This window comes from Chiloscyllium plagiosum, chromosome 33 (assembly GCF_004010195.1).
Source record: "Chiloscyllium plagiosum isolate BGI_BamShark_2017 chromosome 33, ASM401019v2, whole genome shotgun sequence".
NCBI classification, from domain to species: Eukaryota; Metazoa; Chordata; class Chondrichthyes; order Orectolobiformes; family Hemiscylliidae; genus Chiloscyllium; species Chiloscyllium plagiosum.
This window is the reverse complement of record NC_057742.1, coordinates 40,408,725-40,422,096: the sequence shown is the minus strand read 5'-3', so window position 1 is coordinate 40,422,096 and position 13,372 is coordinate 40,408,725. Positions and strand designations below refer to the sequence as shown.

The 13,372-nt window shown below is 44.0% G+C and overlaps 1 protein-coding gene across 1 annotated transcript in view; it reads left to right on the top strand.

Moving 5' to 3' along the window:
* Positions 1-13,372, top strand: part of maptb (microtubule-associated protein tau b) — an 83,887-nt gene that overhangs the window by 18,893 nt on the left and 51,622 nt on the right. Inside the window, exon 5 of the mRNA XM_043674642.1 lies at positions 9,522-9,560. Coding sequence (XP_043530577.1) covers positions 9,522-9,560 — 39 coding nt within the window. The remainder of the gene's footprint in view (positions 1-9,521; positions 9,561-13,372) is intronic.

The following is a 13,372-nucleotide window of genomic DNA, read 5'->3' as shown; positions in this document are numbered from 1 at the left end:
GAGCTGCCAGAGGATGTGGTGGAAGCTGGTACAATTGCAACATTTAAGAGGCATTTGGATGGGTATATGAATAGGAAGGGTTTGGAGGGATATGGGCCGGGTGCTGGCAGGTGGGACTAGGTTGTGTTGGAATATCTGGTCGGCATGGACGGGTCGGACCGAAGGGTCTGGTTCCACGCTGTACATCTCTATGACTCTAAGTATAGAGGGATTGACTTATTATTATTATTTAATTACCCAAATTATTGTTAGAATAAAGCATAGTTGGGCGGATTGAGAATTAGGTTCAGTATTTCCTTGATGAGTATTTGCTGAACCCAGTGAGGAAGGAGTGTCTGGTGTGGGGGATTGAAGTGTCTGAAGGGGGACAAGTTGCTATGGGAGAACATTTGGAGAAGAGTATTCATTATATCTCTTAGTTTTGATTCGTAATGGAGAACTGCAAGAAACTTACAAGGTAGAACTTCTAAATTGAAAGATTAATTTTAATAGGATGATGAGGAGCCCTAGCCAGGGAAAATTACTTCAAAACTCTGTGAAGAAAACTAATAGATCAACGATTGCTCTTTGAGGAGGTGGTGTTTCAGGCACAGACTGTGTAAATGCCAAAGCTGAAAGGTCAGGGGATCAAACACAGAACTCATTGTTGGATAAGCGAGATTGAGAATATAATGAACCCAAATAAAAGGGTGTATGAGGCATATCAGGTGAATTCTCCAATCAATAATAACCAGGTCAGAGAGTGTGAGAATAGAATGGCAGTCTGCATTGAAGGGAGCCCAACATCTTCCTCCAGTGGGCAGGAAGTCAGCAAGTGGGAAGAGGCAAACACAGGGTCTCAGGGATGTAGATCATGCTAAGTCAAGGCTGGAATGCGAAGGCACTCTACTGGAGTATGTTCCCTTTGTATCTTCTGGCTGTTCAGTGCATCCTCCATAACCTTTGGTCCTTGAGTGTGGGCCTTATTTATCCCACTCCTCCACAGTGAGTCCTTTCCATAAACTGCTGAACTAACTGTGTCTCTAAATATTACTGTTTGTTCAGATTCCTGGTGTGGCTTTCTGTATATTCCACTGCTCCTTATTGTGTCCCTTACATGCACTACACTCCCTAATGTGCCTTGCCTATACTCCACTGTTTCCCAGCTCACCCCTCTATATACCCTAATGTTCTCCAGTATGTTCCTCCCTGTGTTTTGAACTTACCAACTGGTTGCCTGTGACATTACACTGTTACCCAGTATAGCTCCTTAAACTTGCATTTTCAAAATTTCAAAATCTAACCTTTGATCCTCCATTTGCCGTAACACTTTGCAGCTCCTGATTTACTCAGTTATGCTCTCACCTCCATCTCTGATGCTCTAAGAACACAGTCAAACGATGAACCTCTCCAAATCTAGCTGTTCCCCTTAGTTTGGGCCTTAGCTCTGTCCTTTAAAAACAAAGGATACAAACTTGAACAAACGTGACAGAGCAATTGTTGACCATCCACTTCCGCATTTAACTGGATCCCATCGGGTTCTCCTCCCATTTTCTAAAACTGTTCGCTGCAGTCAGAGCAACTGAAGATAATTCACAGGTTTTTTTCCTCTGCTGTAAACCAACTTTCACTTTGTTTAATTTTATGGAACATGGGAATAATCGGCTGGCCAGCATTTATTGCCCATTCCGAGTTGCCCTTGAGAAGATGATGGTGAGCTGCCTTCTTGATTGGTGCAGTCCCTATGTTGTAGGTGGACTCACAATGCTGGTGGGAGGGAATTCCAAGATTTGGATCCACTAAAGGAAGGGTGATATATTTCCAAGTCAGGATGGTGAGTAGCTTGGAGGGAAACTTGATGGTGATATTTTCATGTATTTGCTGCCATTGTCTCACTAGGTCTGTTGTGGTTGTGAGTTTGGAAATTGATGTCTAAGGAACTTTGGTGAGTTTCTGCATTGCATCTTGTAGATAGTGGCAGTAATGCATACTGAGTGTCAGTGGAGGAGGGTGTGGATGTTTGTGGATATGCCAATCAGGCTGCTGCTTTGTCCTGGCTATGGGGAGTATTCCATCACACTCCTGACTTGCACCTTTCAGATGGTGGGCTGGCTTTGGGGAGTCAGGAAGTGAGTTACTCACTATAGTATTCCTCACCTGTGACTTGCTCTTGTCGCCAGTGTGTTTGTGTGGGTAATCCAGTTCAGTTTCAGGTCAGTGGTAAATCTCGATGTCGATAATAGGGGATTCAGTTGAACATAAAAGAGCAATAGCTCAAATCTTTCTTATTGCAGATGGTCATTTCCTGGCATCTGTGTGGCGCAAATGTTACTTGCCACTTGTCCAGACCTTGTAACTATGCCACATCAGGCCTTATGATGGAGGGAAGGTTGTTGATGAAGGAGCTGAAGATGGTTGGGTCTAGGGCACTACCGTGAGGAACTCCTGCAGAGACATGCTGAAGCTGAGACTGCCTAGAACAATAGCTATCTATGTCTCAGGTATGACCCAAACAGCAGAGAGTTTTCCTCTGATTATATTTGATTCTAGTTTTATTAGAGCTCCTTGTTGCTGCACTTAGTGAATATGGCCTTGATGTGAAGGACAGATATACTCACTTCTCTTCTGGAATTCAGCTCTTTTGTCCATGCTTGAACCAAGGCTGTAGTGAGGCCAGGAACCCAAATGGACTGTCAGTGTGCAGTTGTTGAGCAGGTGCTTTTTTGATAGCATTGATGATCTAGAGTAGACCCAATTGGCCGGGTTGGGTTTGTCCAGCTTTTTATGTACAGGACATACATGGGCAATTTTCCACATTGTTGGGTAGCTGCCAGTGTTGTAACTGTACTGAAACAGCTTGGCTAGGGGAGCAGCAAGTTCTGGAGCACAAGTCTTCAGTAATATTGCTGGAATGTTGTCAGGGCCCATAGCCTTTGCAGTATTCAGTGCCCCCAACTATTTCTTGATAGCACGTGGTGTGAATCAAATTGGCTGAAGACTTGTATCTTTGATGCTGGGGGCCATTGGAGGACACCAAGATGGATCATCCCCTCAGCATTTCTGGCTGGAGATTGTTGCAAATGCTTCAGCCTTACCTTTGTACTGATGTGCTGGGCTCTTCCAGCAGAATATCTGTGGAGCCTCCTCCTTCAGTGAGTTTATTTGTCCACCATCACTCATGACTGGATGTGACAGGACTGCAGAACTTAGATCTGATCTGTTGGATGTGTGATCACTTAGATCTACATGGTATACATGTAGTCCTGTTTGGTGGCTTCACCAGGTTGGCACCTCATCTTCAGGTATGCCTGGTGCTGCACCTGGCATGCCCTCTTGCACTCTCCATTGAACCAGGGTCGATCCCTTGGCTTGATGGTAATAATAGAGTAAGGTTCAGGGGCAATGAGGTTGCAGATTGTATTGAATAAAATTCTGCTGCAGCTAATGGCCCACAGTGCCTCATGGATGCTCAGTCATGAATTGTTAGATATCTATCCTATTTAGCATCATGGTCCGTCCACATTGGAGGCAGGATTATGTCTCCACAGGACTGTGCAGTCCTGGATGCTGGATAAGCTGCATGAGAATTTGGGATCAGTGTAGGATGTAATAGAACTGGTGTCAACATTCAGATAATGGGCATCACGTAGGTGAGAAATAGAAGGAAACCAAGGACAGTCTTACCAATGCTGCCATGGATCTGCAGCCAGCAGAGACTGGCAAGGATGGTGTCAAGTAAGCTCTCCCCTTTTCTTGGTTCCCTCACTACCCACTGCTGACCCAAACTAGTAGCAAAAACAGAAATTGCTGGAAAAGCTCAGCAGATCTGGCAGAATCTGTTAAACATGTCAGGTCGAGTGACCTTTCCTCAGAACTAGGAGTAGCCTTTACTCAGGGACTCCAGTAGCTGTGTCCTTGAGGATCCAACCGACTGAGTTAGTATTGATGCTGCTTATCCACTCCAATAGCTAGGTCCTTGAGGATCCAACCGACTGAGTTAGTATTGATGCTGCTTACCCACTCCTGGTGATGTCCCCCAATTCTGCTCAACCTATCCTATCGATGGGACGGGACATACCTCAGGATGGTGAGAGTGTTACCTGAGACATAGTCATTCTCAAGAAAAATTACCGTGCAGCTGTTTTTTTAATTGACAGTGGGAAAGCTCTCCCAGTTTTAGTACAAGCTTTCATTTGTTAGTAAGAATGACATTGCAGGACTAATAGGGTTGATTTGCTGTTATGGTTTCCAATGCTTTGGCCGATGTCTGATGTTTTGTCTGGATTAATTTTGTTTATCAGACTTTGTAAATGGTTTCATGCAACTGAATGTGTTGCTGAGCCATTTCAGAAAGCAGTTCAGAGTCAATGATATTGCTGTGGATCTGGAGACATGTGTAGGCTAGACCAGGTAAGGTCAGCAGATTTCCTTCTCTAAAGGGCATTTGTGAACCTGATAGGTTTAATGACGATTGACAATGATTTTGTGGTTATCACCAGACTAGCCTTTTATTCCAGATTGATTAATTGAATTTCACCATCTGCTGTAATGAGATTGGAACCTATAACCCGAGCTTCTTCTACTACATCACTGTCTTCCATTGATCACTTACACTGGATGCCCTCTCCACTTTTGGACCAGTGACTTTCAACTGTCTGTCCTTGGTTTCCTTTTATTTTTCATCTACATGATGCTCATTATCTGAGTGTTGCCAGCACACAGCTCTATTACATCCTCCACTGATACCAAGTTCTCAGCTTATCCAGCATCCAGGACTGGATGAATTGAAATTTCCTGCAATTTAAAGACGAAAAGCAAGTTTTCCATTCTTGCTCCAAAATCTGTTGATTGTATAAGGTATAAGATCTGAAGGGGTTAATGTTCATGTTACATTGGTTCCACTCATTCTGCTGATGTTGTTACATACATGCTGGCGTGGAGACAGTGAGTTCTACTGCAGCTTTTAGAGGAAGTGGAGAGACCAGCTAACTAACATCCCAGTAATTCTGCCAGACTTACTGGTCTTATGCAATAAACCTTAGCATTATCTAAGAGTAGCGCCTGTTCTGCAGATATTCTATACTGTTATCTCTGTACCACTAAGCACTAGATGGAGGAAAAAGGAGGATTATTGGCAACAGGGTACCTCAAACAAACCCTGACCCAGTACCAAGGACTGATAGAGATGGCAACTATTACAAGGTATGAGCTTTGAGCTCTGAGAGAGTGTTGCACCATTCCCGAGCCACTGACTTCACTCCTGTCTCTGGAAAGACTCTAATTCACTCCTGTGGGTGGCACGGTGGCACAGTGGTTAGCACTGCTGCCTCGCAGCGCCAGAGACCCGGGTTCAATTCCCGCCTCAGGCGACTGACTGTGTGGAGTTTGCACGTTCTCCCCGTGTCTGCGTGGGTTTCCTCCGGGTACTCCGGTTTCCTCCCACAGTCCAAAGATATGCAGGTCAGGTGAATTGGCCATGCTAAATTGCCCGTAGTGTTAGGTAAGGAGTAAATGTAGGGGTATGGGTGGGTTACGCTTCGGCGGGTCGGTGTGGACTTGTTGGGCCGAAGGGCCTGTTTCCACACTGTAAAGTAATCTAATCTAAAAGACTAACCCAGTCTAGTCATAACCTTGGGGTCAGATTTGATGAGACTTTGCTAAGGCCACCAATTTCCACTCTGTAATATCAGCTTTGCTCCTGTTCTGGCTTGTGTAGCTGAAATCCTCATGGACTATCCCAATTCACTCCTGAGCTTCCTGCCCCATTCAACCCCCGCTAAGTTTCAGTTTATCTAAATCGTGCTGTCCATTCCTGATGTTGCACTGAGTCCTGTTGCCCTGTCACCCCTTTGCTCACTGGCCTGGATTGCCTACTGATGCAGTATCTTGATTTAAAACTTCAGGTGCCTGTTTTCAAATTGCTGCATGGTCTTATCCATCCCCATTTCTATAACCTCCACCAGGCCACAATCCTTCAAGATATCATCAAATTCTACACTCGTGAATATCTGTCTCTGTCTTTCTAGCTCAATTCATTTTGCTTGAGATCCTCCTTAAAACATACCTGTTTGACTAAAGATGTGGTCATTTTCTCATGTTTCCCAATGGGTTTTGGTGTTATACTCTGTCTAGTAATGTTCCTATGAAGTCCCAGCTGACTAGAGGGCTTCTCCAAATCATTGTGTTCCCCAGGACATTTCTGTATGGAGTGCTGTTCAGCAATGCTCCTACTGTACCTGACTGTTCTCTAGTGTGTCTGTAAATCACAATGTTCCCAAATGTATTCCTGAATATCCCATTGTTCACAATTCTGTCCTATCCATATGTGCTCCCATTGTGTCCCAGTTTGTCCCCCAGTGTGCCTGCTCCTTCTGTGACACCTCGATACCCAGTTTGTCCTCTCTATTTCTCACTCTTCTCCAGATTATCTCTTCCTTGTTTTTCACACTTCCTAGTGTGACACTTCTCTCCTGTCCCCAACACTGTCTTCTCTATATCCCACTGTTCTGACTCCATCCCTTATGTATGTAACACTATCCCCACTATATCCCATTTCTCCACAGTTTGTCTTTGCCATATTCCCCATTGATCCATGCTGTATCCTCTTCATACTTATAGTGAGCAGTCCTGTAGTTATCTAGAACTGTGGCGGGGACTTTATCTTTACCTTCCTCCTTGCATTCCATCTAGAATATTCCAATCCCCACTGTGGCTCCAATGTTTCTTACTGTTTGTCCTGTATACATCTAATTGTCTTCTCTATGTCGTGTCTATATATCCCTCCTACCTGGCATGTTTTCCTATAATGTTCTAACAACACTCACCATTCCCCAACATGACCTTTCTACATTCCACTAGTGCTCATTGTAGCCCTCTCAATGCATCCCACATTCCCAGTGTTTCACCTCTTTTCCCACTGTTTCCATGTGTCCACTCCATATCCTGCAGTTTTACAAAGTATTCCGATTCTCCTGCAGGGTTTGGTGGAATATGTTCCTGCTGTATACCCTGTTGTTTTCCCAGGGTGTTTCCTCAAAATCTCACTCCTCCACAATGCTTTCCTATTTACACTCCAGTTTTTCAGTGTACTACTGCATCACACCATTTCCCAGAGTATTTCCCCAGAACCAACCCCAGTAGGTTGCCATCCCTACAATCCCATTATTCACCAATGCATCTATGCTACATTCCACCATTTCTTACTGTAACCATGTACGTCATGCTGTCTCCAACTGTGTTTCCTCCACAGATCTCACCATTCCTAGTGTGTCACATCTAGATCTCACCATTCCCTAGAGTATCCCATCTTTATCTTACTGCATCCCATGATTTTTACCCTGCTGTTCCTTCATATCCCAGTATGTCCTGTCTTAACCCAGTGTTCTCTAGTGCAAATCCTCCATGTACCACTTTTTCATTGTGACTCCTCGGCATCCTATTGTTCGCCAGTATGTTCACTGTAAATCCATAGCTGTCTCCCCTTCCGGTTTGCATCCACCTTCACTTGGATAGTCCTTCTTAATCGCACTGTTCCCCATTTTATTAGCTTTTCCTCATTGCTCCCTCTATATCCTTATGTCGCTCAGTGTATTCTCGTTATATTCCAATGTCCTTGAATGTGATTTGGAGGTGCTGGTGTGGACTGGAGTGTGCAAAGTTAAAAATCATACAACACCAGGTCATAGTCCAACAGGTTTATTTGGAAGCACTAGCTTTCGGAGCGACGCTCCTTCATTGGGTGGATGATGAAGGAGCAACCACTTGACGAAGAAGCAGAGCTCTGAAAGCTAGTTGGACTATAACCTGGTTTTGTGTAATTTTTATTCTTGACAGTGACCCTTAATGAGCTGCTGTCCCTCACTGTGACCCCCCTAGTTTCTGTGCCCATGTATCGGCTGTATATACCACTCACAGAACAATGCCTAAAATGTACAGGGGCCACCCTCAAAATACCAACATCATCCAGGAGATGTCACTCAGAGCAGCCAGTCACCCATGTGATTAGAATCGCCTTTTCCTGCTCCTAATTCCTATGTTTCAATGAAATATTAGAAAGCTGTAGTTCCAATCAAAGGCCAGGTCTCCTCTGTACTTGTTGTTGACAGGAGAGAAGCAAGCTGTGATTGGAGGACAGCTAGATAATTCAGTGGGGCCAGTGAGGAAGTCACCAGAGGATCAAGCAGTGGGCTCTGGGATCAGGGGCATCTGTGAGAAGGTATGGGAATCAGGTGGGCTCGGCTGGGCTGGGAGGTGGGGAGGTGGGAGGCAAAGAGCAGAAAGCCTGCAGTGTAGACGCATAGGCCCAAGATCCAGGGCCGTTCTACCCAGAGCAGGAGGGGAGTGAGGTGAGTGAGAGAGACAGGGAGAAAGACAGGCTAGCAGGAGACAATGATTTAGAGGTGGACAGGGAGCTTGGGGAGATAGGGATGCTGCAAGTCAGCTGAGAAAGAGAAGGTTGACTCAAGAGCTGTGGGAGAGAATGGGCAGCTAGAAAGAAACCTCCCTATAAAAGTCTGCAGAAAGTGTGTTTCGGGTGATGGCTTTTTTGGGTGTCGACACATTTGTTAGGTATCAAAAAACAGTTTACTCACCTATGCTTGTTTTCCACTGTCAATACTATAGGACCAAGGAAATCAATACTTTCTTTGTGTGTTATGGTTTTAAGGTTAATGCAGTTGTTAATTATTGAGGATATTGAAGAATTCTTCTAATTCAGCTTTTGTACAAGTCCAAATACCTCAGGCATCACACGTAATTAATGTAATGTAACTATTTGACTGCAATACTTAATGAGAACAGAAAAGCCACTCCTGAAAATCAAAAATGTAGCCATCAAAAGGTGCCATTGAAAAAAGAATATAATTTTTGCCATGCTCCCAATAGGGTACCTTCAATGCCCTCTAGTTTCCCAGTCTGTTCTCTCTATATCCCTGTGCCACCATGTGTTTTCATTGTGTAATCAGTGTTGACCAACATGTCCCTTCAGAATATCTCACTGTTCCACATTGTGGCCCCTCATTTTCCTACGTTTTGATTAGTTCCTTCATTACATCTCATTGTTCCTTGCTGCATCCCCCAGCCCTTCAGTATGCCCCTCAATACATTTTGCTGATCCCTGGTGCATCCCCACAACAACCAACTGCTCCCCACTATGTCCCTTCCGAACCACTGTTTCTCAGTGTGTTCCCTCTGGTTAACCCATTGTTTCTCAGTGTCCCCTTCTTTATCTAATGATTCCACATTTGTGTCTCCTCTAAGTCCTAACGTACAACACTCTTCCTGTTCTCTATCCATCTCACTCTGTTCTAAAAGTCACTGTTGCCCAGATTCCATGGTTCCCCAGTGTGTCCCCTCCATATTCAGTTTCTGCTGTATCCCTTCACTCCATGTACTTCATCTGTGTTTTTCTCTCAATGAATGTTAATTGCTAATATCATTGTTCATTTCCTGATTGATGTTTCGTTTTTTTAAATTATTTCCCAATGCACCTGTTTGGAAATGTTCTTTTCTTTGAAAAACAATGGATCTGGCTGGCCTTACAGCAGCACCCTTGGACCTGTCTTCACAAGAGGTCACAGCAGGTAAGACTGCTCTCGTGCTCAGTCCCAAATACAGGAGGCTTTTCATTGGGCAATGAGAACAGACAAACATCTCGAAATGTACCGAGAGACAGAAACAGCTGGCTGACACTATCACGCAATGAAAGAATGATTGTCTGAAATTTGTAAATGCAGTGGATATGAGTAATTTAGAGGGTCGCTGTATATTCCTCCATTAGACTCCAGTATGACCCCTCCTTGGGGTCTAAAACTTGTCCTTCTAAAAATAACTTTGTGGGTTGGGTGTGCAGGTGGGGTCCATGTCTAGCCTGGAGTCTCAAATAAAGCAAAGTGCATCTTTTGGACATTGCTCCTGGCAAACTCAGGGAAGGACTGCGAAGACATGGAAAGAAAACAGTGTTTCTTCTTCATCTTCTTTGAACCCTTCTGTTTACCCAGATAAAAATATTGGAGAAAAGGAAATAGCTGTTTGTCCACAGCCACAAACCGCCCAATCATTTCATAAAAGGGTTTGTTGGCTGTCCAATTCACATTGAAAAGGTAGGAAGCTGTGAGACTGGATGTTGGGATTGTGGAGGGAGGAGCAGCAGTTGACAACATGTGAACTATGACCAGCCAGAGACAGAGGCAGTTTGTTGTGGTTCTGTTCGTCGAGCTGGGAATTTGTGTTGCAGACATTTCGTCCCCTGTCTAGGTGACATCCTCAGTGCTTGGGAGCCTCCTGTGAAGCGCTTCTGTGATCTTTCCTCCGGCATTTGTAGTGGTTTGAATCTGCCGTTTCCAGTTGTCAGTTCCAGCTGTCCATTGCAGTCGTCGGTATATTGGGTCCAGATCGATGTGCTTATTGATTGAATCTGTGGATGAGTGCCATGCCTCTAGGAATTTTGCTGATGTTCGATAAATGTCTGCTGTAAGATCCGTAATCTACAATTCGAACTAAAATGGTCACCAGTAGCTGACCAGACTCAGCCCTAAGTATCACTCTAGACTTTCCCTTCCAGGCTAGAGCTAAGATTGGCAGTTGGAAATTCAGCTTCAGTCAGCATAGCCATCCCAATATGTAGCACCATGGTAACTGTATCCTCGGGATTTTAAGTCATGTTCAGAGTGAATCATGCTGCCTGAAGTTGGGATGTCAATCCAGTGTACAAATCTGTCATTCTAAAAAGATACCTTACCTATAAATAAATTTTGCAGGCGTCTGAATACAGGATTAATCTCGGGGGATTGGAGGATTGCAAATGTGATGCTGTTGTTTAAGAAAGGACAAAGAATAACCCAAGACACTGCAGATTTGTCACCTAGATATCAGTAATGGGAAAACTGATGGAGGCTGTTATACAGGATAAGATAAATATAGACTTAGAGAATCTGAGCTGAAAATGTGTTGCTGGAAAAGCACACAGGTCAGGCAGCATCCAAGGAACAGGAGAACCGACGTTTCGGGCATAAGCCCTTCTTCAGGAATGAGCTTATGCCCGAAACGTCGATTCTACTGTTCCTTGGATGCTGCCTGACCTGCTGCGCTTTTCCAGCAACACATTTTCAGCTCTGATCTCCAGCATCTGCAGACCTCACTTTCTCTTAGAGAATCTGAGGCAAAGGGGTGAAGTTTATAAATAATGAGGGGCATGGATAGGGTGAATAGACAAGGTCTTTTCCCTGGGATGGGGGAAGACCAAAACCAGAGGGTATAGGTTGAGGGTGAGAGGGGAAAGATATAAAAGGGACCTAAGGGGCAACTTTTTCACACAGAGGGTGGTGCATGTATGGAATGAGCTGCCAGAGGAAGTGGTGGAGGCTGGTACAATTACAGCATTTAAAAGGCAACTGGATGGGCATATGAATAGGAAGGGTTTGGAGGGATATGGGCCAAATGCTGGCAAATGGAACTAGATTTATTTAGGATATCTGGTCAGCATGGATGAGTTGGACCAAAGGGTCTGTTTTCGTGCTGTACATCTCCATGACTCTACAGCTTTGTCAAGGGCAGGTCATGTTTGATAAATTTGATTGAGTTCTTTGACGAGGTGACACATTTTTAATGGTGGATGAGGTGGATATTTGGATTTGGCAGTTTGGTTGGCAAATTAGAAATGTTTGGGACTAATAGCTACTTTGCAGGATGGATTAGAAGTTGGAAAAAGGATACGAAATAGAGGGTGGGTATAAATGGCATTTCTCAGAATGGATGTGTGCTGAAAATGGTATTCTCCAGGGACCCTTGGCTTTTCTGATTTATATAAAATGATTTGGAGAAAGGTGTTGAGGACAAAATCTCTAGTAAACTGAGGAGAAGAGTGATTTGTGAAGATGATGCTGAGTGATTTCAGAGGGGCATTGACAAGTTCGCCAAATGGGCAGGTACTGGCAGATGAATTTCAAAGCAGAGAATGTGAGGTCGTGCATTTTGGTAGATGAAACATGGAGAGAAAATACAGGCTCCGTGGTACAACTCTGAGGGAAGGGCAGGAACAGAGACATTTCAGGATTCACGTGTAATTTTCTGAAGGTAGCCAGGAAAGCTGAAACAGTTATTAAATGGTTTATAAATAGAAGCAGAGAGTATAGAAGTAAGGAGGTGATGCTACCCCTGTAAAAATCATTGGTCAGACCACACTTGGAGTATTGTATTCAGTATTGTATTCACTTTATTTAAGAAAAGATGTTAAAGTCCTGGAGAAAGTGGAAAAGAGATGACTACAATGGTGCTAGGAATGAGGGACTTTAGAAACCAGGAAAAAGAGAATTTGAGCTTATGTTCCTTGTGGCACAGAAGATTGAGGTGACCTTATTGAGGCTTTCAAAATTATGAACAGTTTTGACAGGGTAAAGAAGGATATCCTGTTTCCATAAGTTGGTACGTCAGTAACTTGGGGGTCACAATTTCAAGAATGTCAGCAAAAGAGGGAAGATTGAGATGAGAAGAAACGTCTTTTATCAAAGAGTTGTTAGGATTTGGAATGTGCTGCCTGAGAGAGGTATCGAAAAGAGTTGAATATGTATATGTAAGGGATGAATTCAGAGGGCGATGGAGACAGGATTGGAGGATGGGACTAGCTGGGTAGCTTTATTGGGAGCTGGTGCAAGCATGTTAGGTGGAATGGCCTCTTTCTGTCCTGTAAAATTCTATGTTTTATAAAATTTACTGCTTCAGATTATTTGTGACAGGAGACATTTATGTTAATGGCCCTGATGAAAGTAACCATTTAGTAAAATGGTGACCAGCCTTCAGGTTTTCCTGATTGAGGGGACTTCCCCACCCCTCCTCAAATTTAGGCATACATAATGTGGAGCCAACATGACCTGACGTTAACCAGCTTGTAATAAATGTTGAGTTTGTCAGCTCAATCCAATCATCCCCAATGTCAATATGTCCCTCAAAGTGAAAGAAGAAAGTCAACCGGCACTAACTAGTTTGTGAGCCTAAACCGCTTCTTCAGGCCTGACCAGAATGACAGTCAAACCAGTACTCCAGCTATAACTAATGCAGATTGAACTAACGGCCTCACTATACTGGCTTTGTGCATGGGAAATCATGTTTCACGATCTTGATTGAGTTTTTTGAAGAAGTAACAAAGAGGATTGATGAGGGCAGAACGGTAGATGTGATCTATATGGAATTCAGTAAGGCGTTCGACAAGGTTCCCCATGGGAGACTGGTTAGCAAGGTTAGATCTCAGAATACAGGGAGAACTAGCCATTTGCATACAGAACTGGCTCAAAGGTAGAAGACAGAGGGTGGTAGTAGAGGGTTGTTTTTCAGACTGGAGGCCTGTGACCAGTGGAGTGCCACAAGGATCGGTGCTGGGTCCTCTACTTTTTGTCATTTA